General features: G+C 31.2%; 1 protein-coding gene across 5 annotated transcripts in view; it reads right to left on the reverse strand.

Annotated features, from left to right (window-relative positions):
* The window catches only part of LOC126968704 (CUGBP Elav-like family member 4), a 737,944-nt gene that overhangs the window by 223,737 nt on the left and 489,770 nt on the right, over positions 1-24,437 (reverse strand). For 4 of the 5 annotated variants that reach the window (XM_050813787.1, XM_050813786.1, XM_050813785.1 and 1 more), the window contains one exon: positions 5,859-5,907. In XM_050813787.1, the coding sequence (XP_050669744.1) occupies positions 5,859-5,907 (49 nt within the window). Of the gene's footprint in view, positions 1-5,858; positions 5,908-20,243; positions 20,410-24,437 lie in introns of those variants that run through there. The other variant, XM_050813788.1, reaches the window with a different exon arrangement.

The following is a 24,437-nucleotide window of genomic DNA, read 5'->3' on the forward strand; positions in this document are numbered from 1 at the left end:
CGCGGTGGCACAAGATGGACCGACGATCTGGTCAAGATTGCCGGAATACGTTAGATGAGGGCAGCGCAGGATCGATCATCGTGGAGATCTTTGGGGGAGGCCTTTGTCCAGCAGTGGACGTTTTCCGGCTGATGATGAATGACATAGTATTTTTAAAAACAACAAAGCTTGGTCCACAGTAAATACTACAGCAGGCGAATTACTCGGGTATTGACAGCTTTATGGTAGGATGAATAACTTATTCGTTGATGTAACATATTATTTTTTTGCTGATCGACGAAGTTCTTTGTGAAAGACACTGTGCAACCTTATGCACCCTTACAGATACACCCTTAGTGCAACTATTTGGATGGCATAAATTATAAGTCATTCTCTTAAACTTTCTCTTTCATAAGAAGAGTAAAGAGTCTTAGTTACACAACCCACAAAACTATAACCTAACAGTCTGCGAGGATTTTGTCATGCCAACCATATTATTTTGTTCTTTTTTTATTATTTTTTCTCGTAAATCTGTCTCATTCATGATTTTCTCATTCATTTTAAAAGGGTGAAAATGCCTGTAATTTTACTTTAACTCCATAGTACATAAACTGAGCTCTTACATAAATTATCACGCCAATTACACATACACACAAGCATGGAAACAGTTTCTTCTCCTACCACATTGCTTGAAAGCAGATACAATACTGAACAGTTACATTATTAGATACGACTGTATAACTCATATGTATGGGGGTCATACAAACCACAAAAAACAAATGATACTACGAAAATTGATTAAATAAAACCTCCAAGGAAAATATTAAAATATTATAATGATGGTTTGCAATTTAAAAAATACAATCCTAAGCAATGAAAACATGAAATTTGATGTTACAAATGTATTTTTGTTTAATAGCAGACGGTTTTATGAAACATTGTAACTTTAACCGCACAGCATTAATATGGAAACCATATTCTGCCGGTGTATGGCATAAGGCGTACAATATGGAGTAAGAATTTATAGAACGCATAACAGCAAAGCTGTTGTTAGCGAATTCGTGTTAAAAATACTATTTTATTTTTTATAGAACCATTTTAAAGTATTGTGTAAGTGAAATTGTATTGAAAAACATTTTATAAAATATTTGACAACTGATATAATATCCTTATATATTGATGTTTCAAATTTGCGAATCAACTAATTTTATGTGTAAAATTTTTTCATGGTAAATGCTTTGACTCAAATTTCTCAAGTATAGTCGAAAGTAAATGTTTCAATTTTTATGGTGACTTGAAAGTTTATTTAATAAATAAGCAAACTGAAAGGTAATCACACCAGTTGGAACACCTCAGGAGTGTACAGGAGAAGGCAGAAATCGCAATGATCCAAATATTCCAAGGATTTGCGACACATCAGCTTAGCGAGAACCTTTACTAAACCCATTTACAATTTAATTTTCAGTAATTATATTTGATAACTCTATGCAGTCACGATCAACTAGCAAGCATGTAAGGCTTTTGATAAAAGCCTTACATGAAGCTGGATAGTCCAACCGGTATATATACTGAGGCAAGTTCTATTATGGAACTATCAAACGCAAGGATGACGGTAGAATATAATTGACAAAGCAAAAGAGTGATGCTGCCCCAGATAGGGCTTATTGGAATGAAGCCCTTGTAACGGTCCAGTCATACTTCCCTAGCATCTTCCATAATCTTTATAATTTAAATAAACCTTACTCGTAAATTAATAATTCCGTTTTTCAGTCTGAATACCTTAATATATTTCAATTGAAGGCAGAATCATATGAAGAAAATATGTGGTCATGTGCATAAAATCATCAATGACATTTGATAACCTTATCTTTTATAATCCTGCTCACTGTTCCTTCCTGTGATAAATTATTTAAATGATTGTATTTTTCCATTTAAAAGGGATTTCACAAGTTTATTATCAATATCCATATATATATTGTAAGGTTGTTTAAAAACAATATACATAATTCAGGCTCCGTACACGATACCGTTTGTCAAAGCTTGTGTAATAAGTGACAATCAAAGCTATACGAGAAGCTTTATTATTTCCACGTGATATTTGAATTTAGCAAAGTTATTTATTAAACAAGTTTCAGTTGTTTGCGACTGTGACGGACCGAATGAGTTGTTGTGGCTCATGGCATGTTTGTCAAATTTGTTGGATTGGGTATTTAATACTTTGAGCGCTGTCGAAGTATTTTCATCAAACCACATCATATTTCGTTGACCAGTTTTCTAGTAGTTATCGTTTTTATATTTTCCTGACTAACGCAAGCTTTATGCATTATCATTGAATAGATTTATATCACGTGTTTATCATTACTTTAACATACACTATTTGAGAGAGTCGACATAAGTTCCTGCGGTTTCCGGACGTTTCCGTTACATTGTAGTAAGCGTGGTCATGGCAGATTAAATTTTGTAGAAGTTTAGTAATTGCCGTAAAAAATATTTTAGAACTCATTATTAACTATGTCAAGTTTTAACACAAATAATAATCTTTATAAATAAATTACCAGTGCATTACATTGAATATAAAATTGTTGCTTTCTTGCACGAGTCATATTTATGTGAAAATATTGATGGAACCTAACAAAGAATAATCGAATTTAGTTAGTGTCTTCATGAGTACTGATTTAGGCCTATTTTTGGTATTGTGCACCCTTATTTTTTTAATTATGTTGGTTCATTATATTATGATCTACTTTTAATAATTAATGATTTTTATTCAAAATTTACGGCCTTTTATAATATGTTCAAAAACGATAAATCAATCGATTTTTTGCCAATTTAAATACATAAAACCAGGACAACAGAATAACTTAGGAGTATAAGTTGAAATATCGTCCATAATTGCATACAACGAAGAGTTGGCACCGACCCGATTAGATACTAAAGTAATGTGAGCATTTTCTTATTCAATTCCCGTCTTGTGAATATCTCCAGAACACGCCTTTCTACTTCTTCTTTAGTATTTTAATAATGTACAGCACGTTCATGGAATTGCAATTTTGTTGAGCTCAAAGACTTCAGATCTGGGAAATTTTCTTTTATGTTTTGTGAAAAAACAGCGGTGTTTTATGAAAATTGCATTGAGCTTGCCGTTCATAATAATAGATGCTATTAGTTCGTTCCTGCAATTAGTGTCTGAACTCTTAAAGCGTTCCATCAAAGAAAACAAAATAACAGGAGATAAGTCTCATCTGATGTTAGCATCGCGTTATTAGCGAATAGAATATGATATTATTACTAGTTCAAAACATAATAAATATATAACATAAAAAGAACTTCCAATTGATAATCTCAGCTCGTGTGTATATTAATAATATAGCTATATATTAAGTCATTTTATTAAATGATATATGTAAGACTTTTATCTCGAAAAACATGTTATTTGAGATTGTTGATAGAGATTCTAAATGAATTTCAGTAAATCCTTATGCATCGTTCGATGCGAGAAATATTAAAATTTAAGTTAAATGTAAATAGAGTGTTTATTCTGAACGTCAAAACAGATGACAAAAATCGTATGCTTCCTGATTTTTGATATAAACTCCCTTTATCAGAAGGGACGATTGGTGAAAATTCGCCGCCAGTGAAGCCCAATAATTAAATCTGACTCATCAAAGCTAGTGTAGTGCCTCTCTATCAAGTTGTCGATAATATAATAGAAAATATAAAATAAAGATTTTTTTTTACTTTTTTAACCATATTGTTTTTTAATTAATTCACGAGTGCCAATATATTTTGTAAGGATAAAGACTTAAATTATTAATTAGCTACTCAAAACTGGAGTAATGTTGTATGCCTTAAAGAATTTATTAGATAAATAACGAATTGGACGATTGTGATGTGACCTAAACAAACCGGGTGATAATTTAATAAATTTACTAAACCAACGGACAATTTTAATAATTTATGACAGCATGCATTAAATACCGTTATAAAACATTAATATGGTGAAAACACGACAACCCTTACTGTTAGTACCAATTTAACAAAATGAGAACTTGTAATAATCGTGAGTCACGCAACGAATATGTCTGATGTTATGAAAGCTTACAATCAAACCTGTTGCTTTAAAAACTACACGTTTTTTTCCTACTTAATTAATGAAGTGCTTTGATGCTCTTGAAAGCGAGAGCACTTATGTACTGAGAGGGTTTAATAGTTTTAAATGTTTATGATTATGCAATATAATGTTGGACTTTTTCAAAATCTGATGACTTTCTTAATCTGAATCTTACAGATTTTCGTAAAAGGTTATTTTAAAGAACGCCTCATTTTATTTTATTTAACGTTTCAATAATTATGAAACGTTACATAAAATAAAATATACTCCATGCCTGTTATGTTTCCCCCAAATTTCACTGATGTGATGAAAGATTTATATGATACTTGTCACTTCAGACTGCAGAAGTTATTTTTTTTGAAGTAGTAGGAAGTTGATGATTAGTATTAATCATTCAACATTATTATTAAGTTCATTTCGTTTATTCATATGTGTAATAGTAAAAAAAATATTTGAGAGTATTTGTACCATGAAATTTCTTGATCTTGTCGAACAAGATATCAATATTCAACAATAAAATACCGATAAGCTTTACACCGATATTGCATCACTAAATTATTTCATGTTTAAGTTTCTGTAATTTCCTCGGGGGTTAAGTCTGGAATGTAGTTGACGATAGCCACGAACTAAATTATTAACCCTTCGGTTACAAGGGGTCACTTTAGCCCCGAGAAGTATTTGTGGTCGATAGATAATAACAACCAGTCATTATTTACGCAACGTGATTCGTAATATAATTGATATTGACTTAAATACGATTTGAATACGGTTTTCATAAACTAATATTAATTTTTCCTCCATAAAAGTGGATATAAATTCTTAAGGTTTTCAAAGACTTATAAGTTAAAAGACTACTATAAAATTTAGGAATCCATAAAAACATTAATAAAAATAATTTTACAAAACATAATGTTATTTAGTGACTCATATGTAACCCCTAGTTTTTAATTATGATCTTAGACAGAACCTTAACTTGAAGTTCTAAGCTTTTTGGAGATATAAAGAGCTTAAGCATTAACGATTTTCATTTATATTACATCATATAAATATTTTATATTTAATACATAATATTCAAAAACACTTGATGTTTGAAAGTTTGTCAGGCCTGTGTTTCGAGACGCCTCTCAATTGTTTAAGATATACTTCAAGAAATTTAAATGGGGCTAAGAATAACTTCTGTAATTCGATTTAAAAATATCAATATTTAACCAGTCACTGGTCACGTTCCGTCCTCGGAACCTCTGATAATAATTTTCCTCAAGATTCTTAAAGAGAGGTAAGAATTTGCGACTGAGTGAGGTCGCCCGGCTCTCCTGAATATAAGGGTGCAAACGTGTCTCAGTGCCTTTAGAAATATGAAATATTACTCCAAAATGTAACATATTTAATGTCCTGGTTGCTGGAATTGCATCGCCAATTTTTTCGACAGACTATTAATACCAGGAGATGATAACCTATGAATGGTAAAATACTTGATTATGCATCAAATGTTAATATTGTTTCAAATTGAAGTATAATATAAAAATTTTGATAGTCATAAGACTTAAGATAAGGCTTGAGATAAAATTAATGTTTGTTTGACAATTATGAAAATAACTATAAGTATTCAACACAACCTAGTAACATACCTAAGAAAACATAGAAAATTCTTTAAAATGTAAAGTTCAATATATAGAATATATAAATAACTCTTAAAATATATTATATTAATATGGATGAGGTAATATTTTTCCTTAATTCAACATTTATATAAAAGCAGCATATTTACCTCCCCTGTTTTCACTATCTGCTGGTTTCACCTGTATCGCCCGATTCATCTGTAAACAAAGGAAATGTTTGTTAATAGTTTATTCAAAGTTTCAATTTTAATTCTAGTGTATGTAAAAATATAAAAGAAGTGCCTTACTTAACTTTGGAAACCCATATAAGAATCGAATTGAATCTTGGGCAAAAATAACACTAACTAATTACATTGACATCCCAGAATAAGAACGTGAATTTGGGTTTGGGTTTATAATAATTACTAAGAAAATTGAGATTTCAAAAAAGAACTATTAAATGAAATGAATTGGAAAATTTGCCATCTAATTTAAATTTTTTTTTTCAAAGTATAAAAGAGAAAATACTTTTAGTATTGAAATATAAATAATAAAAAATATTTAGTATTTTTAAAAAGAATAATAAAGAAAATGTGAAAAATAAGTAAATAATCTTGCAATAATCGTATGTATATAAATATATATTTATTTAAAATTTGATTTGAAATTAATTTTATAACAAACTAGTTAGCTGGCTGTAAGTGGCTGCGGTTATAATTAATGTACAATAATTTCTGTTTATTTTAAAATATTTTATTTTCTATGAATTTGTCTGATTTTAAATTAAATTATTATTATTATAATGGGAAAGTAGAGTTGAGTATATAATTTTATTAACCAGACTACAGTAAAAGATAACGCACTTTAAAAAAAAATAAAGCGTTAAGATAATTTTTATGACATATTCTAGTCATATTCGGTTTACGAATCAATACAATTCATCTCTATGGGTTTCTATCCATTCATCAAATCCTTATAAACCGCATGGAGTGTTTAATCTAAAATATGAGGGGCAGTTCTAGTTTGATTATTGTAAAATTTAGCGAGCACGCCCAACGTTCTACCACACTGAATTCCAATAAGGGTTAATTTAGGCATAGTAATTGTAAAACACTGATGAGCTCGCATAATTAACTTGAATTCTGAATGGCTGAGATGCGGCTACGAATATTTTGTTGATTTGAATCATCGCTCAATTATGTTGTACTCTGTGTTATGCCAAATATATGGCTGTGTTAGTGCTGGAATTGTGGTGGTATTAAGCCTTAAATACGAGCTTTTGCTAAGCTATATCTTTCCAATATAAATTTTTGTAATCCCAGAAATACTTGCCTAGCGCAACTTAACCTGATTGTGTATAAAAAAATCCATTCAAATGGCAAAAATAACTAATTTAATGATTATTCTTAAATACAAATTGTAATGTTACTGAATTTTACACTTTTTGACCTATTGCAATAGAGCTGAAGTTCTATTCAGACGACTCAGACACTCGAGACGAGACCACTTGCACTCATTATTTCATATAATGATATGCCAACCTTCAAAGTATATCTATTACTACTATAAAAAGTAAATTATTTATTTTTTATATGCTACGTTATTGAAACTATTATATTTTTTTAGTTTTCACTTCTTTCCTTGTGACTGTCACAATTATCTTTTTAATGCGAGTCTGTTTGTTTTTCAAAGTAAAATAAAATAATAATTAAAATTATTGTAAAGAGTTCGAGTCATATTTGATTATGAATCAGGATATAACATGTTGATAGCAACCATAGACATAGCTTTATGTAGAGTATTGGAACGGTGCTGTACAACTATTACAGCTACTACTGTCGCAAACTAAAGCTGCACATGTACTGGACAGTAATCCAGTTTGTAGTGTGTAGCCACCAATGTGGTCACAGGGAACACACGAAACATTAAATCTTATGTCTCAATGAGGAGCTTAGTGCATCGTGATCGACGTTGTATCGCAGCTGTAAAAGATTAGACGAAAAATTATTGATGAGATTATGGCCACAAGACTGTTTAGCAATTGACTAACACCGTAGAGAATGCGGGGAGCGTCAACATAATTATCATATGAAACGATGATGGCATATTCTAGTGGGCAAAGTAGATCGTGCTCTGTTTATTTCCGTATCCAGTATGTTGATAACTCGGTCATGGTATGGAAGACGAAAGATGGTGGAAAATCTCCATCGGGTAAGTCATCCACTTGTGTTATCTCTAATTCATATAAAATATAGTATAGACAGAATAAACCTAAAGAAAAAAGGATTTCCCTATATTAATAATGGCTGCTTAAGAAAATACTTTAATATAAAGGACTTCTTTAACTAGAAAAGCGCAATCAACAAGGATCATAGCACTTCAAGTTGCGTCAAATAATTTTTAAATATATTTTTATGGAAAGGCGTTGTTGCAATCTTATTGGCAGCAATAATGTTTTTTAATTTTAAATTTTGTCGACATTGCCTTGAAATGATCTTTGGTTCGATCTAGCAAATGTAATATTTAACGACGATCTAAAAATGATATTAAGTATTATCTGAACAGTTTCACGACGAATTATCAACACCACAATAATACAGTCTAACCTTGAACACGCGTTGCATAAACCAAGCATATTCAATCAAATTATTACTAATATTATACAAATACTGCTTCTATACTTTTTTTATGGAATAGGAGGACAAACGAGCGTACGGGTCACCTGGTGTTAAGTGATCACCGCCGCCCACAATCTCTTGCAACACCAGAGGAATCACAGGAACGTTGCCGGCCTTTAAGGAAGGTGTACGCGCTTTTTTTGAAGGTACCCATGTCGTATCGTCCCTAAGACACCGCACAAGGAAGTTCATTCCACAGCTTTGTAGTACGTGGAAGAAAGCTCCTTGTAAACCGCACTGTGGAGGACCGCCACACATCCAGATGGTGGGGATGATATCCTAACTTGTAGCGTGTCGTGCGAAGGTGGAATTTGGCGGCAGGAATCAGGTTCAACAGCTCTTCGGAACACTCCCCGTGATAAATGCGGTAGAAGACTCACAATGAAGCGACGTCTCTACGCAACGCCAAGTGATCCAGCCGTTCACAGAGCACTGGGTCCCCAAAATATAAATACTATAAAAATACTAAATTTCCATTACTTTACTGTACTGTGCTCCATTTAGCTTTACTATATACTTTGAGAATTAATAATACAGAGAATAACTAGTCACTTAACTTTATGTGTTACAAGTTTATTCAATACTACAAGCAACTCATGTTATTCTAACAAAACTGACGAAAGTTTTTATAAATATAACCTGCTGAAACTAGAATAATTCTGAAGCACATGATGAGATATTTCTTTCTCAACACTGCGGTATAGAGTGAGCGAGATAAGTGCGAAGGCGTGGCTTTATGTATTTATAACTCTAGGTAAATATTATGTAACGCCGGTTTATAATTGAATACCTAGGATGAAAGTTGAGCGATAATTACTAGGAACTTTGATTACGTTAATTATATTATAAACTTTATGTTTTGGTTTGTTTATAATATTTTTTGATTTATTGGAGAAGCATGAATATGGTGGTCTTTCATGATTTACATAAAACATACTTAACTACTTATTTAATCTATATATTATACATATTAAATTACAATTTAGAACAAACATATTCTCATTAAGTCTTCATTAAGTTTTATTATATTATTTATCTGGGTATAGAAATTCAAACCAGTTTATAAATTAATAAATACTTTTAACATGTATTTTATTATATATTTATATGATGAATATGGATGTTTGTTTCCGAGTCATGGATATTTATTTGTATGTTTGTTTAAGTAAGTATATTGTATTAAATTTATCGTTGCTCTGGCTCTGCCTAGTTTAGGGCAAGATAATTTGTGTAAAACTGTGTCAATATTATTATTATGTTATCTTACAAAGTATAACTTAACTATAAAATATTTTTTTTGACAATTAAAATGATGTCAAGGATGTCATGGGCTATCCTACTTTTAATATTTCAGTTACGAAATTATATTTGATGACGTATTATTTGTATGAATGTGACATATTAGCCGTTTTGTTTTGTAAAATATGGATTTGAAAATTGATATTGGTATATTGATATCATAAACTGAATATTTACTAGCGTGTAGATGACTGACAGTCCGGTAATGTGTCAATAATTTTGACCATATTTGTCAATGCATGCGTTTGCTAGAGGTTTGGTATTAAGTACTGAGGAGCTAAATCCAAGCGTGGCTGACTGTTGACAACTTGTCAATGGAAATTGGTTACTGTACAAAATATTCGATTACCTTTTGTATCTCCATTAGAGACACGACAGAAGTGATATCAATAAAGAGAAGATAAGACAAGTAGATATGCGCCATAATAGCACGATAGCTACGAGAATACTACGCTTGCTACGAAAAATTTGCAGTAGTAACAAGAATGCTTCGCGCTACTAAATTGAACTTGTCATCCTGTCGCCCTTTACGAATGCTATCGTTTGGTTTTGTTTGATAATTTTAAGTTGTTATAGATTATAGAATGGAGACGTTACGTCTAGAACCGATTTCAGCAATTCTTATGAGATCAAAACTAGTATAAAATAGATTTATATAAATTATACTGTTGTCATTATTTGAATGGAAATCAAAAGAAGCAGGTGTAAAATATTTATAATTCTTTTAGACATATGATTATCAAATCAACAAAATGTACAATTTGTGATTACTTCTTGCAAAAGAGCAGGCTTCTTAAAGAGTTACAATTGAAGACACACGCTATCAAATATTCTCTTACGCAGTAAGCCTAAAAGTACAAAAGCGTTTGTAATCGATTCCAAAATACGTTTCGCACAACAATGTGTAGGTGAAACTGAAAAGCATTAGGAGCCTTCTTCGGGGATTACTGGAATGCGAACGGAATATTCGTCCAAATATTTATATTTAATGCCCTCTAAATTATTAGCGCTTGTAATTTCATATTTCTCTGACTTTCCTGCTGATGTGACACTTTTATTTTTCACCTTGTTATTATGACTGTTGACATCATTTTGAATAATATTTCTCGGCACGGTGAATTTCAAGTATGACTCTATATAGTCAATATCACAAATTTATGGGCATAAATACAATTTAATTACCAGGGTAAAAAAAAGGTAATAAATGTCTTCTACGAAATGCTTATCTTAACAAGTTGCACAATGGATTTTCGCTGGTTATCTGTTTCCACGTCTAGATGAAATTATTCTAGATAATACGGGTTTTATAGAAGCAGTAAGAATGTTAAATAAATACATTTTGATCAAGTAATAAACCTCCGCCTTCACCTGCAGTGAAATATGAAAAGCACGTTTCAGATTTTATCCGTGAATGTATGTAGGTCACCTAGGTACATCATGACATCATCGAAACCACTATCACCATCGTGTTTTGGTCTGAAGGGCGCCGTTGCTAATGAAATACTGGATCAATGAGAATTCACAGGGAACACACGAAACATTAAATCTTATGTCTCAATGAGGAGCTTAGTGCAACGTGATCGACGTTGTATCGCAGCTGTAAAAGATCAGACGAAAAATTATTGATGAGATTATGGCCACAAGACTGTTTAGCAATTGACTAACACCGTAGAGAATGTGGGGAGCGTCAACATAATTATCATATGAAACGATGATGGCATGTTCTAGTGGGCAAAGTAGATCGTGCTCTGTTTATTTCCGTATACAGTATGTTCATATCTCGGTCATGGTATGGAAGACGAAAGATGGTGGAAAATCTCCATCGGGTAAGTCATCCACTTGTGTTATCTCTAATTCATATAAAATATAGTATATACAGAATAAAGCTAAAGTAAAAAGGATTTCCTATATTAATTAAGGCTGCTTAAAAAAATATTTTAATATAATGGACTTGTTTAACTAGAAAAGCGCAATCAAAAAGGATCATAGCACTTCAAGTTGCGTCAAATAATTTTTAAATATATTTTTATGGAAAGGCGTTGTTGCAACCTTATTGGCAGCAATAATGTTTTTTAATTTTAAATTTTGTCGACATTGCCTTGAAATGATCTTTAAAAATAATCTGAAATACTGGGTTAATGAGACTTTACATCTTGTGTCAATGTGATGAGCGCAGCTGCGATGCCACTTAGAATTTTTAATTCAATGATATCTCAAGCTGAGATTTTTGGTAGATAGATTTTAATTAATGAGCAAAACGTATCACTAAACATCAGGTTTCTTGTCATTTAAAAAAAAACAAATTGCTTTAATTTTAAATAAAATTGCAAGACGGTGACTATACGGTTTTTCTGATGCTAAATAATCCACACCTTCTATGCTCTTCTGCAAACCACAGGAGTATAGCATTCCTGAAATTTTCTTATCACTTATAGCTGACTTTGACTAATTCAGATAATTTATGTGTCGGACCCCTAAAACCAATAATATTTTATATTAATTTGAATAATATAAAATAATATATAGCTGTTAAATATGTCCTTTAATAATAATATTCTAAACACATTTAAAATTCAATGACATTAAATTACTTAACACATTTCAATCTCTTATGAAAAGATAATAAAGATGGTTATCTCTCCTTAACCAATATCATTTATAACGACAGGTGTAATGGCAGGTGACTTTAAATCATAAAACCTAAGTCATAAAAGTGATAGTTGCATGTCCAATTTTCTCGATTGTGTTAGAATAATGGCGTGTCGTAAAACCTGTGGGTATATGGTAAATTACGGTTTACTTTATGGGTCATTTTATATTATAATTGTTTTAAGTTAAAAAAAAAACTATTACGGTTTGGCACACGTTAACGATTACAATTACGGACATGACAAACCCTATTAATATTTTCACCTGATGTTAATTGATCAACGTCATTCACATTCTCCTGTTACATCAGAGGAATTACAGGAGGGTTGCCTGCCTTTAAGACAGGTTTTTATAGTATGGAAACACTTCGAAATAAAGCTCTCACTCATGAAAAACATGTGTTAATTTTGGCTTATTTGTATTTTTAACTTCAACATAAGTAAATAAAAACAATATCCTAACTTTGGCTATGTACATAAACATACAATCATACAATTTGAGCCATGAAACCCCATTACATTACGTTATTAATACTTTAAACAACAAGTTATACACGTACTATGTATGATATATGCGTAGTTATAATATGATGTACTTTGGTATGAACCTGTGATATTTTCCTCACAAAGTAAATATAAAATATGTTATCATAAAGGCCAGTACAAAATAATTTACTAATTGGATATTTTGTCTATAAATAGCCTACATACAATTGTCTTCTGTGTAATTAATCTCCAACATATATTTTAGCAGAAAAATCCTTAAGGAAAGTTTGTTAAATCTTTAATTAAGACGTGATTATGATAAATTATGTAATTAATATCAAATATCATTGGTTCGTCCCAGGTTTATATTGAAATACTGATTTACTAAGTTTGTTACAAGTTGGTAACAAACAACTTACAATTTGAGACCACAATCTGAAGTATCAGAGTTTGCAATTAGTAAATTGTTTGTATCTTATTGCGAGTCGTATAGTATTATTAGAGTTTCTGATGTGGAAATCAGAGGTATTGATAACGCTATTTATATATTTAACAATTTCATCAACTTGTCTTCAATTACAAGAATTAAATAAAATTAACCAGTTTGATTATGTAAATAAAATATTTAAAGTAGAACGTATTATCTATAAAAAAGTAACAAATAATACATTGTACTTGTGTGCTATTTGAAGATGAGCCTAATCACAAGACAGCATTAAAATTTTCTTTTTCAAATAAAAACAAGTTAAAAATAATAAGAGTATTTTCAATCTGGGTTCACGTTTTATAACGAACAGAAGCCTTACTTACAGATTCTTAGCAACCCATTAACATTAATTATAGTTAAAGAAATATCGCAGATAAAGTGTACAAAAAGTATGCTATAAGGAAAACTAAAATATATGTTTGATCAATTCATAATAAATCTATATTTTTGTTTTAGTACAAAGACTTAATTTTTGTTAATTAAGAGTACCTATGAAGTTACATGCTTACAGCACGCATTAGTACAAGTTAAATTTAGACGTAATAGCTTCTATAATTAAGAGAATTACAAAAAAAATCTGTAAGTGAATGGAGGGAAAATATATTCCAATAAACTCAAGCATGGTAGACAATCGAAAGATTTTCACATATTGAAGAAAACTGTAATATAAAACTACTTGTAGTAGGCACAAAGATTTGAAGACAAACTCATTATATTCAAAAGGACAACGTAAAAATAAACGACATTATTAAGTAAACAATGTTCACCGAAGTGACAAATAAGAGTAGATAGCGTTCACTTGACAGCTGTCAGTGTGGATAAATGATTTATGTGGCTTTTGTCAATAATAGTGTGCGAAGGAATCGAAGTCCTGTGTAGTGGTTTATTATAATGTTGCTGCCTTTACGGTTTGACATGCTTTTTACGTACGACACGTCAATTGTTTTCTTTTCAACACAATAGGGTAGAGCACAATGGAGTAGTTATTTCAGTCCGTATTAACGAAAATATTCCAAATTTTAGCATTGATAGGATTATAAAAATTGATGATATCTTAAAAATTTTGTTTACAAAGTAGTTGTTGTATTTTCTCATCATAAATTAAGCGCGGATTACATCTAATAACATCTTAATTTAACGTTAGATATTACGAAAATAATTAATATTAAACATATATAAATGATCGTTAATACTATTTTTAACATGTTGATGTGGTAAGATGGTGTGTGATAATTATTGCTTTGTTAGCAAAGTCAACCGATACTAATCTAATAATTTGAATCTAAGATGAGCAGTTATTTAAAATGTTTGCCAGTTGTGAATTAAGGTCTTCCTATGTACGTCGATATTCCCTGCAATACATACATATTTTATAATTACAACGTCAAGTATCGCAACATCACAAAGTGACTCTGAAATACAATGCACACGCAACCGTCATTCATATTTATTATTAATTATATTATTTCACCTTAAATGAACTTGCTTTGATTGATCTCAAAATCCGTAAGATAGTAAAAAAGTTATTTAATAATTTTCTAAATAAGTTGAATCAAGTGGCATTCATTTCACTCACAATTCCTTCCGTTATTAAAAAAATATATAACACTGAAATATTTCACTCAACAGCTAAGCAAAACAAGCTACGAATAACGTATTTAGATCACGGCGTCTGTCAGTCATCGTTGAGCGCGAGAGAAATATAAAATCCGCTGATTGATGAAAAATAATTGTAAAAAGATTTTAAACGTATAAAATTTATTCCTGATCAAAAATAATGGTAGCTTTGCTTCTTTAGTTTGAATGTATTATTTGTACATGTAAATGTAAAAAAAAATAACGGGTTGCACTCCGGGAGTGCAGGCATAAGTGAAAACTTCAACAATGACGTTGTGCATTTTTTAATATTTTGGAATGGTTGTGGAATAATTTCGCACAAATTGCTTTATTTATCGGTATAAAAACATTAGCATTTATGTGGTTAAATACAATATTCTTTTATTGCGCTATTGTACGCAAAAACGACAATTAATATTACATAAAAAATTTAACACTTCAGAATTATTACAATTATTTTACATTAAAAAGTTTATCTCTCAGAAAAATCAACTATCATCCATAATTTCAACGAGTATCTTACGAATTTTCGATCAGGTTCACGTGTGCTGACGAGATTTTAACATTTTATACCAATTTTTTTTTTTTATTTTACCCATTCCAAGAAAAGTGCTCAATGCTGCTTTCACAAGTTTTCACTTCAAGTATATTTCACGGCTGAGATTCGATCCTTCGAGCTCACGGGTTTCAGCTTCGCAATGACAACGATTCAACCACTGTTGCAATGACCGTATGATAATTAAGTTGAAATAGCCGAACTATAATTAGTTAGAAGTATACTTAGAATATAGAAGTATACACACAAAAATCGTCACCTTTTTGCTCTTAATAGTGATCTTCATTATTATAACACTAGAAATAAGGGATTGCTTGTAACTAATTCTAGTAAGCTTCATAAGATACATAATAGCTTTAAGGGTAAATGTATACACTTCTACAATAGAGTGCCAGCCACTGTTCGGGCATTATCTATAAATAAATTTAAATGTTTTATAAAAAAATGGCTCTGTCGTAAATCCTATTACTCCACTGCTGAAGATCTAAATGACCGGACAACCTGGGACTAGATTGTGATTATTTTATAGCGATAGAAATGATTGTACAATATTGTATATTTTTATTGAAAAGAGCGCAAAAAAAGAATGCTGGGAGAGTTTCTTGCGCCGCTTCTTTTCTCACAGAGCGCCATTTGTTTCCGAAGCGGTAGTAGTATCTAGTAGTTATTAGAAATGACATCAAAAAGAATTCTAAAGGAATCAATTTTGAGAAAATCACTGCCTTTTATGCCTTTTTACGTTAGTTGCGCCGCATTATAAAACGGCCTAAGGTAATTATGTGACACTATTCCGAACACATCACATAAGGTTTAATATATTATAGCAGATTATATACACTATAGAGATTTATATTTAATAGGCTAAGTTGTTATATGGTTTAAAACATGGACTGGGAGTTTGTTATCAAATTCAAATTCAAATATTTTTATTCAAAATAGGATTTAAAATCACTTATTGTACGTCAAAAACTACTACCCATTCAAAAGAGACTGCCTCAGACCTGAGAAGAATGGGCGCAACAAACTCAGCGGGCTTTTTTTTTATAATATAAAATATGGATTACAATGTAATATCGTACAATAAACATTTATAATTAAAGAGCCTGAGGGTATTCGCTTTATTCCCAGTCCTTGGTGTCATTAAGAAAATCGTTTATGCTATAATAACCTTTCCCTCACAAATGTTTTTTAATAATTCTTTTAAATTTCGTAACACATTTGTTTTGTACATATCAGTTCTTCTCCCCATGTCAGCAATCAAGCCCCTTTACGAACTGATCTTTCATGACGTTTACCAAGAGTTGTTCCAATATATTATTGTTACTCCTTATGGTATTTCTTTTCTTATTTCTAATGTCTGTCTTTGTGACTCAAGTACCTGTAGTTATTATAGCGACACCAAGGGTTAACCCTTCAAAACAGAAAATAAAAGCTTTTTCGGAAACACAATAATACTTGCAAATTACTTCACGACAGAAAAATGCGATGCTATAGTCACGCCACCTAAGCGTCATCCACCATCCTTATTGTGAAAGGAAGCTATCCATTGGTAAAGCTCTATTTGGACTCGCTAATCGTAAATTTAAATAATACAGCATTCATGTCAATGAAACAATTATCAAATAACGTTATATAATGTATGAATCTAAGGAACTTCTCAATCTAAATTTCAAGATAGAATTACAAAACCTTTTCCAAGTTTTGAAATATTTTCTCACTACATAACTTTGCATATTTATCAAGTAATACCTCTCTTGTAAAAATCTTGAAGCGGCTCCATTACCTTCGGTTAATTCCCTTTAGGGATAAGCTAACAAAGTTTTTTTAGGTCAACACGAGTTAGCCTTTAAGGATACATTTTTCTTTTGTAAAAGCAATCCATTTTATGGAAAAGAGATTTCTTAAACGTTAATTGTAAACATTTGTGATGTTAATTTTATTCAAAGCTTAACAACAACGACAACGTTCGTCAATTGTTAATACAGAATTGATTTTGATTTATATATTTTTTCTGTTTTATTTCTAAGTTTAAAGCCGCTCAAAGTGTGCAAATTAAGAGAAATAAATCATGTTAGAAGGAAGATGGTACATATAGTCCAGTAGTTTAGATTGGAAGCACTGCGGCTGAAACCAAAGCGTTGCTGTTGCAATAAGTAGGGCCGCTGACTCTTACCACGGTGACCTCGGCCCGGCCCCGGTTCAAACTCACGACACGTATCAAAGATTTGGTATTCGGATTCATAAGTACATTTATTCGACGCTTAAAATGGTCGGCAATGTATATTGCTAAGGCTACAACGCTGCCGATATTAATACATTGTGCTGCAGAAGAGCGCTATTCGCGCTATTTATAACCTAGGTCGTTAAGAATCATTGAGAGCAAAATTCAAAGAAATTAACATCTTGACTGTTGCTTCTCAATTTATTCTTGATAATTTAATGTATGTTCATAGGCACATAAGTGAATTTGCCAGAAACTGTCATAACCATAATGTTAACACCAGGAATAGACATAAACATATGATGCCTACTACTCGGTTAGTAAATCTTTTGTGGGGCGATGTATATTCTTAATGATACCACAGATTGGGAATGGAGTTAACGCCCTCAGGCTATTGAATAATAAGTTTAATTGTACAATATTACTTTGTAAACATATTTATTCGATGATAAAAAAAGCCCGCTGTGTTCATTTTGGAATGGGTGGTAGTTTTTGACTTTCAATAAGTGATGTCACATCCTAATTTGAATAAAATATTTGAATTTTGAATGCATTTGGGCTTTTTCTGTTAGAAGATGGAATTGGCCGCATTGAAGACATACAAACAGGTGGTACGTATGTTGGCTCCTTTGTTCCCTGCTTCTATAAAAAAAGATTCATAGATAGAGTACGTGATACACTTATGAAGGATTCATGGAATAACATTCAATAGTAATGAAGCTTAGAAAAGGGTTTATACGCTAAGACTTATTGACCACAAATTTTTGATACAAAAAAAAAACATAAGATAGAAAGAAAGAATATAGTCAGTTAATGATTTAAATAAATGTAGAGTTAAAATTTTAAATTAAGAACGGATTTTGTATATTCCTTGTATTATAAGTAAATATAAACACTTGTTATTGGAATTACTAGGTCACAATTATTTTATTCAATGTGGTTCTAATTGGATTAGTTCCGTCGGATCTGGACATAACAAATATTAGAATAATAATATATAAAAATAAAATAATTATTGATGATCACTAAAAATTAATACTTTCTTAGCAGATATTTTTGTATCAATAGAAAAAAATCTGTATTACTTAATGGAAATCAATTTATAATTAATCTTTAACTCTACCCTAAGCTTCACTCTACTTTAAAAGTTTACCTACCTCATTATAACTTAAGTCAAATGATCAATTCAAACTCAATACCACAAAAGTACCTTTAATCTTATACAAGTGAATTAACTTTTGTTATTGAATTAATGAACTTTAAGTCGTTATTCGAGTTATGAAATTGAAAATACATTACTAAGTTTTGTCCGTTCAGTAAAAGTGATTTATAATATTATGGACTTAATACTTGGTTTCATGTCAAATAAATTTAAAAAAAAATATTTGTTTGAATATCCTTAAAGTTGTGGTGCATAAATACATAAAAATAAGGCAAAACATAACAATACTACAGATACTAAATAATTCAATATAATTCACTAAAATCTCCCGTGAAAATGAACCCATATATTATAGAAAAAAGATTTGCGTGGTCTGATAAATATTTCCAAAAAGTAACAATCATTAAGTCTTTAATAATTATGCATTTTAAAGTAATAAAATAAGCGAAAAATTCAATATTTTTGTAAAAAAAATTAGATTGTATGATTTTTGTAAAATAGATATTTATATTGAATATATTTTAAGCAATAATTTATTAATAATATTCCATTTTTCCTATAAACTTAATATAGTTCTATGAAAATAGTTCTTATCGTTCTGTAGGAGGATTTAGAAGTTTTCCAAGTACTGGCTAATACTTTAATAAAGAGTATTCCTTTATCAAACTTAAATGTCTTAGTTTATGTCTTAATTTTTCAGTGTTTTATAGTTGATTATAATAAGGCTTACTTTATAAGGAACTCACACTTACTTTGACACATATTATTAAATATAACATTCAATCATTAAAACTATCATCACAACTGCGCTATTATTAATTATCACGTTGGCCTATTAAAAGTAGAGCCTTACTAATCCAGATACTGCTTTAATAACAAGTAGTTATTAAACGAACATATACATTCCGTTTTAATGTAAGTAATATCTTTAATTCCTAAATTATACCTAAGTTTCAAAGTTAACTTAAAATATAAAGCCTAATTTTATGCATGATTTTCTAATCGAATAAAAATTAATTAAAAATCATAAATAATATATTTTGATGCGCAATTATGTTGAAGATAAGATAAGGTAAGCTGGGATAAGGCAACCAAATAAAATTAAAGAAAATAAAACAACTCACTGAAGCAAATTGTATTTAAATTTTATAATAAAATAAAACGCATAAAACATAAAATGAAACTTTTAATATCTATAATCTTAAAATAATTAATTTCGCAAAATATACAATAAAAACAAGAAAGAAGCAATAAATCTTCAGGTGTTTCCGCAAACACGAAAAAAAATTTCAAGAACATCCAACAAAGTCTGAAAACAAAAACAAATTAAAAGTAAAAGCGTTACGAAAACAACGTGTTGTTCAAACACAACTTGTCAAACTTTAATAAAAGTTTACTTACAATAATTGGCGGCGGATATTCAACGTTCGCCGAACGAAATATATCTACGAGATGAACCATATGGACAGATAATTGAGTCTATTCAAAAGAAACTGACAGGACCGGTGTAAGACGTAACAAACGCGAGTGTCTACTACGGACTGGTACGGGGCGGCAGTGTTCTCACGGCGACGGTTCAACGTTGACTGAACGGCGCGCGAAGGCTTACGCACGCGGGGAGTACGCGGGGAAGGGAGGGGGTACGCACTCACGCAGTTGTGACAGCCAATCGCCTGCGTGAGTCGCGCGCACCCCCGCTCCCCTGCTCCGCCTCGCGGTCTCTTTCACCTCACAATCGATGCCCTATATTGCATTAATTATTTAGGAAACACGCAATAAGATAACACAAAGTAGATAAGAGATCTTCGGACGCTAAATCATTGTCTTTTACTTTTTTTACGGCCAAAATAATCTTCAACACTGGCGTGTTCAGGTTACGTGTAGCAGTTGTTTATACGCGGTCGCTTTCGGACGCGATCAACTCTGTTATCGCTAGCAAATTAGTTTTACTTGGCAAGACGGAACTTTGTTCGTGAATGGAAAATGTGCTTAATGACATATTCGCTTACCGGCATGATTTATTATAATACATGGATGCTTCAAATAAGTTTTCATTGCATTAAATATTATTCATATTTGTAATTAAATGGTAACTAAAAGTGAGACATAATTTTTTAATGCTGACATTAAATTAATAACAAAAATATGGCGGTAACTATTACTAACAGGATTTTTTTGTTGTGAATTGGGAAATTATTCAAAAGATACTTAACAAAGATGTAATGTAAGTCAAGAGACATACCTAGGTATTGATAAAGTTTTCATATTTTGAGATTGAAAAAGTTAAAGTGCAATGAATGAAATATAAATTTGTTGATTTAAAAAAAAACTCTTTTATATGGAAGAGGATACAAAGGAGGATACATACATACATACGGGGCCACATGATTGTGTTTGTTGTGATCAAGGCCGTGATCGGCCCGTACTCTTGTACTTGTGACACCAGACGGTTCACAAGATCTTTGTCGACTTTATTAAGTGAATAAACGTCCGTATTATGAATTCAAAAATAGAATTAACATTGTTACGGCAACGGATTTACCTATGACGTCAACGACGGTTTTTTATTTAGCACACTTATCCAAAGTTTTATAAAACTCTGTATGTTAAGGCGTCAATTACCTTTTAATAATTAATTCTTCATTGATGACTGTAGTGTGGCTTTGTTTATACATTTATAGTATATATTGACGTATTGAGGCCAACTTATTTCCCGTTAAAACCAACACTGACCCATTTCCGAGAACAGGTCATGGTAACTGCCTTATTTAATAAAATACCAGCAAAGCATTATGAAGCACTTTGAAATACATATTTAATGAAGGGGGCTTTTTATCATATTAATATTTTTATGTTTTTTAGCGTTATTAACGATGTTCAGCGGAAATTATTGTCCTTTATATTGTTAATATGTTTTTATATTGTTTAAAGAATAAAATAAGTTTGTTATTTTTGCATGTCTATTAAATGAATTATAAATATTACATAGCTAGGTATTTATAATGAACAACAGAACGATTGAAAGAACAGTTTTTTTCAATTTTGTATTTATTAAAAATCTTTGATAATATTATACTTTTGCATATTTTCCCTGTGCTTTCCCAGGTCTATTGGTATCGTAAGAGGCGTCTAAGGGCTCTTCAACGTGAGAGAGTCATACTTTCGTATCGCCGTCACGTGAAAACCAACGTGAACTAGTGACCTAGCTATGCTTTCCAAATGTTACTTTTGAGAATCAGCACATATTACATATCGATATACTTTGGATATTGTGGGAGGTTCCTTTGCTCGGGATGCCGGCGTAATGGGTACCACAATGGCGCCTATTTCTACCGTGAAGCAGTAATGTGTAAGCATTATTGTGTTTCGGTCTGAAGTGCGCCGTAGCTTGTGAAAATACTGGGCAAATTCTCTCTCATTTGCCCAGTATCTCAAGTTGGTGAGCGCACTATGGTACCTGTAATCTAGCTGACATCCTGTGCAAAGAAGCTTCCCACGGGGCTTAAGGTCTCATGTCGAAAACGATTGCGCAATTGTAGTGCCGCTCAGAATTTTTGGGTTTGTCAATAATCCTGAACGGCACTGCTTTACAATGGGCAGGGCGTTTCAATTACCCTCAGCCGAACAACCTGCTCGTCTCATCCCTTATTTTCATAAAGAAAACTTACATCCTATAGGGTATATTTGTTAGAATTGCTGTTCGTTAGTCTCGCTAAAACTCAAGAACGGCTGGACCGATTTGGCTAATTTTGGTCTTGAATTATTTGTGGAAGTCCAGAGAAGGTTTAAAAGGTGAATAAATAGGAAAATGCTGCTAAATTAAATAAAAACAACAAATTTGTTTTTCCTTTGATGTGTCCATACATAAATTCTATGAGAGAATTTATTGACGCACGGTTTGACAGTTCTGCTGTGAAACAATTTCATTACGGCAGCAGGGTGCATATTTTACGAAGTAATTTTTGTTGTTATGATATATCATCGAAAAATTCGCATAAAAACATTATTTTATTTATTATATACAGAACAACGTGTGTCGGGTCAGCTAGTATATAATAAAAATTATGCATATTTAAATGCCAAAAAGTGTGCGCAACGTAGAAATTCGGCGATAAAACAATTCCTTATTCACTTACACAGACGTCTTCAACTTTAAAAATATTTCGATGCGCACAGCTCACGTATGGAGTACGGATTGTTATTCAAGACGTATGACTCAGCTGGTCACAGTTGCAGGTGTCGGCGCCGACTGAATCTTGATGCAGGAAATTAAGACTTCACATGTCGTGCATTGTTTCAGTTAAATTGTTTGTATGATTTACATAACAGATGGACACGTCGGACATAACGAATGGTATTTAGTGAAGTTATATAAGAAATTCGAGTTAGTAAGTCGATGAACATTCTTTTACAACATGATCCCAGAAAATGTAAAACAATGTGCTACGAAATTTAAAAGAATCTTAATTATTAACATTCGTGTGGTAAAGGTTCGTATAAAATATTTTTTTTTAATGATACCACAGACTGGGCCATTTAATTACAAACGTTTATTTTATTGATATTACATATATTTAGGAAAACAAGCTCGCTGAGTTTTTTGCGCCTGATCTCTTCAGGTCTGAGGCACACTGTTTCGGGGAGGTAGTTATTGACGTTCAATAAGTGATTTTGAATCCTATTTTGAATTCAATTTCAAATTGAAATATTCTTTATATAATGTTATATAAATTATAAACACATAAACATTGTTGGATATAAAAAAATATAAATTGGTAGCTTAAGCTGTATGGAAGTCCACACATCAAGAGTTCATTTTCCGTAGATGTCTAAAGCATTTCTAAACGTATTTTTCACTTGCCGCGTTTATGAAAAACTTTTTATTAATTAATTAATTATTTTAACATAACATACGCTTCAAAAACTTTTTTGTTTATGCTTACAAAAGAAGAACCATTTCTTTAATTACGAACAAAAATTTACAAGGCTTCACATTGTTGTTTTGGTGGCCCCGACGACACTTCCTTTATGTATTGAAACATATTTGCTGCTGTTATGATTATAAGAGATGGAGTTATCAAAGGCGTGCACAATAATATATTTTTAATTAAGTTACTTATGTATGCTTGCACCATGGAGTAAATTTAAGTTGGATGACAGTTGGAACTGCTAGCAACCAATAGAATTAGTGTCCGAAATAATTGAGGTTACGTTACAGAAATCATCAGCCTTATTCCATTAACTAAAAAATTGTTAAGATATATGCAGTTTGTTATTTCAATTAAATAAGATTTGATTATTAATACTATCTAATTGTTTTAGTTATTATTAAGATTAGGCTATTTAAATATTTGTTAGAAATTTCGAAAATAATTAATACGCCATTAATTTCAGAGTAAAAATTGTTTTAAAAATTACACAGCACACTACGATTCGCAATATCAGGCTACATACTACGCATCGGAATGTAGTCGCTACGTTGTAGCTACGCCGTGCTACGACTGCTGTGTCACTTTAAAATTAGATTGTTTTGTCTTTTTGGATTCGATTGCCACTTTGTCTTAATACACAATCAAAAAATTATTCTATATAATA

The sequence above is a fragment of the Leptidea sinapis genome, chromosome 16, assembly GCF_905404315.1.
Source record: "Leptidea sinapis chromosome 16, ilLepSina1.1, whole genome shotgun sequence".
Taxonomy (NCBI): Eukaryota; Metazoa; Arthropoda; class Insecta; order Lepidoptera; family Pieridae; genus Leptidea; species Leptidea sinapis.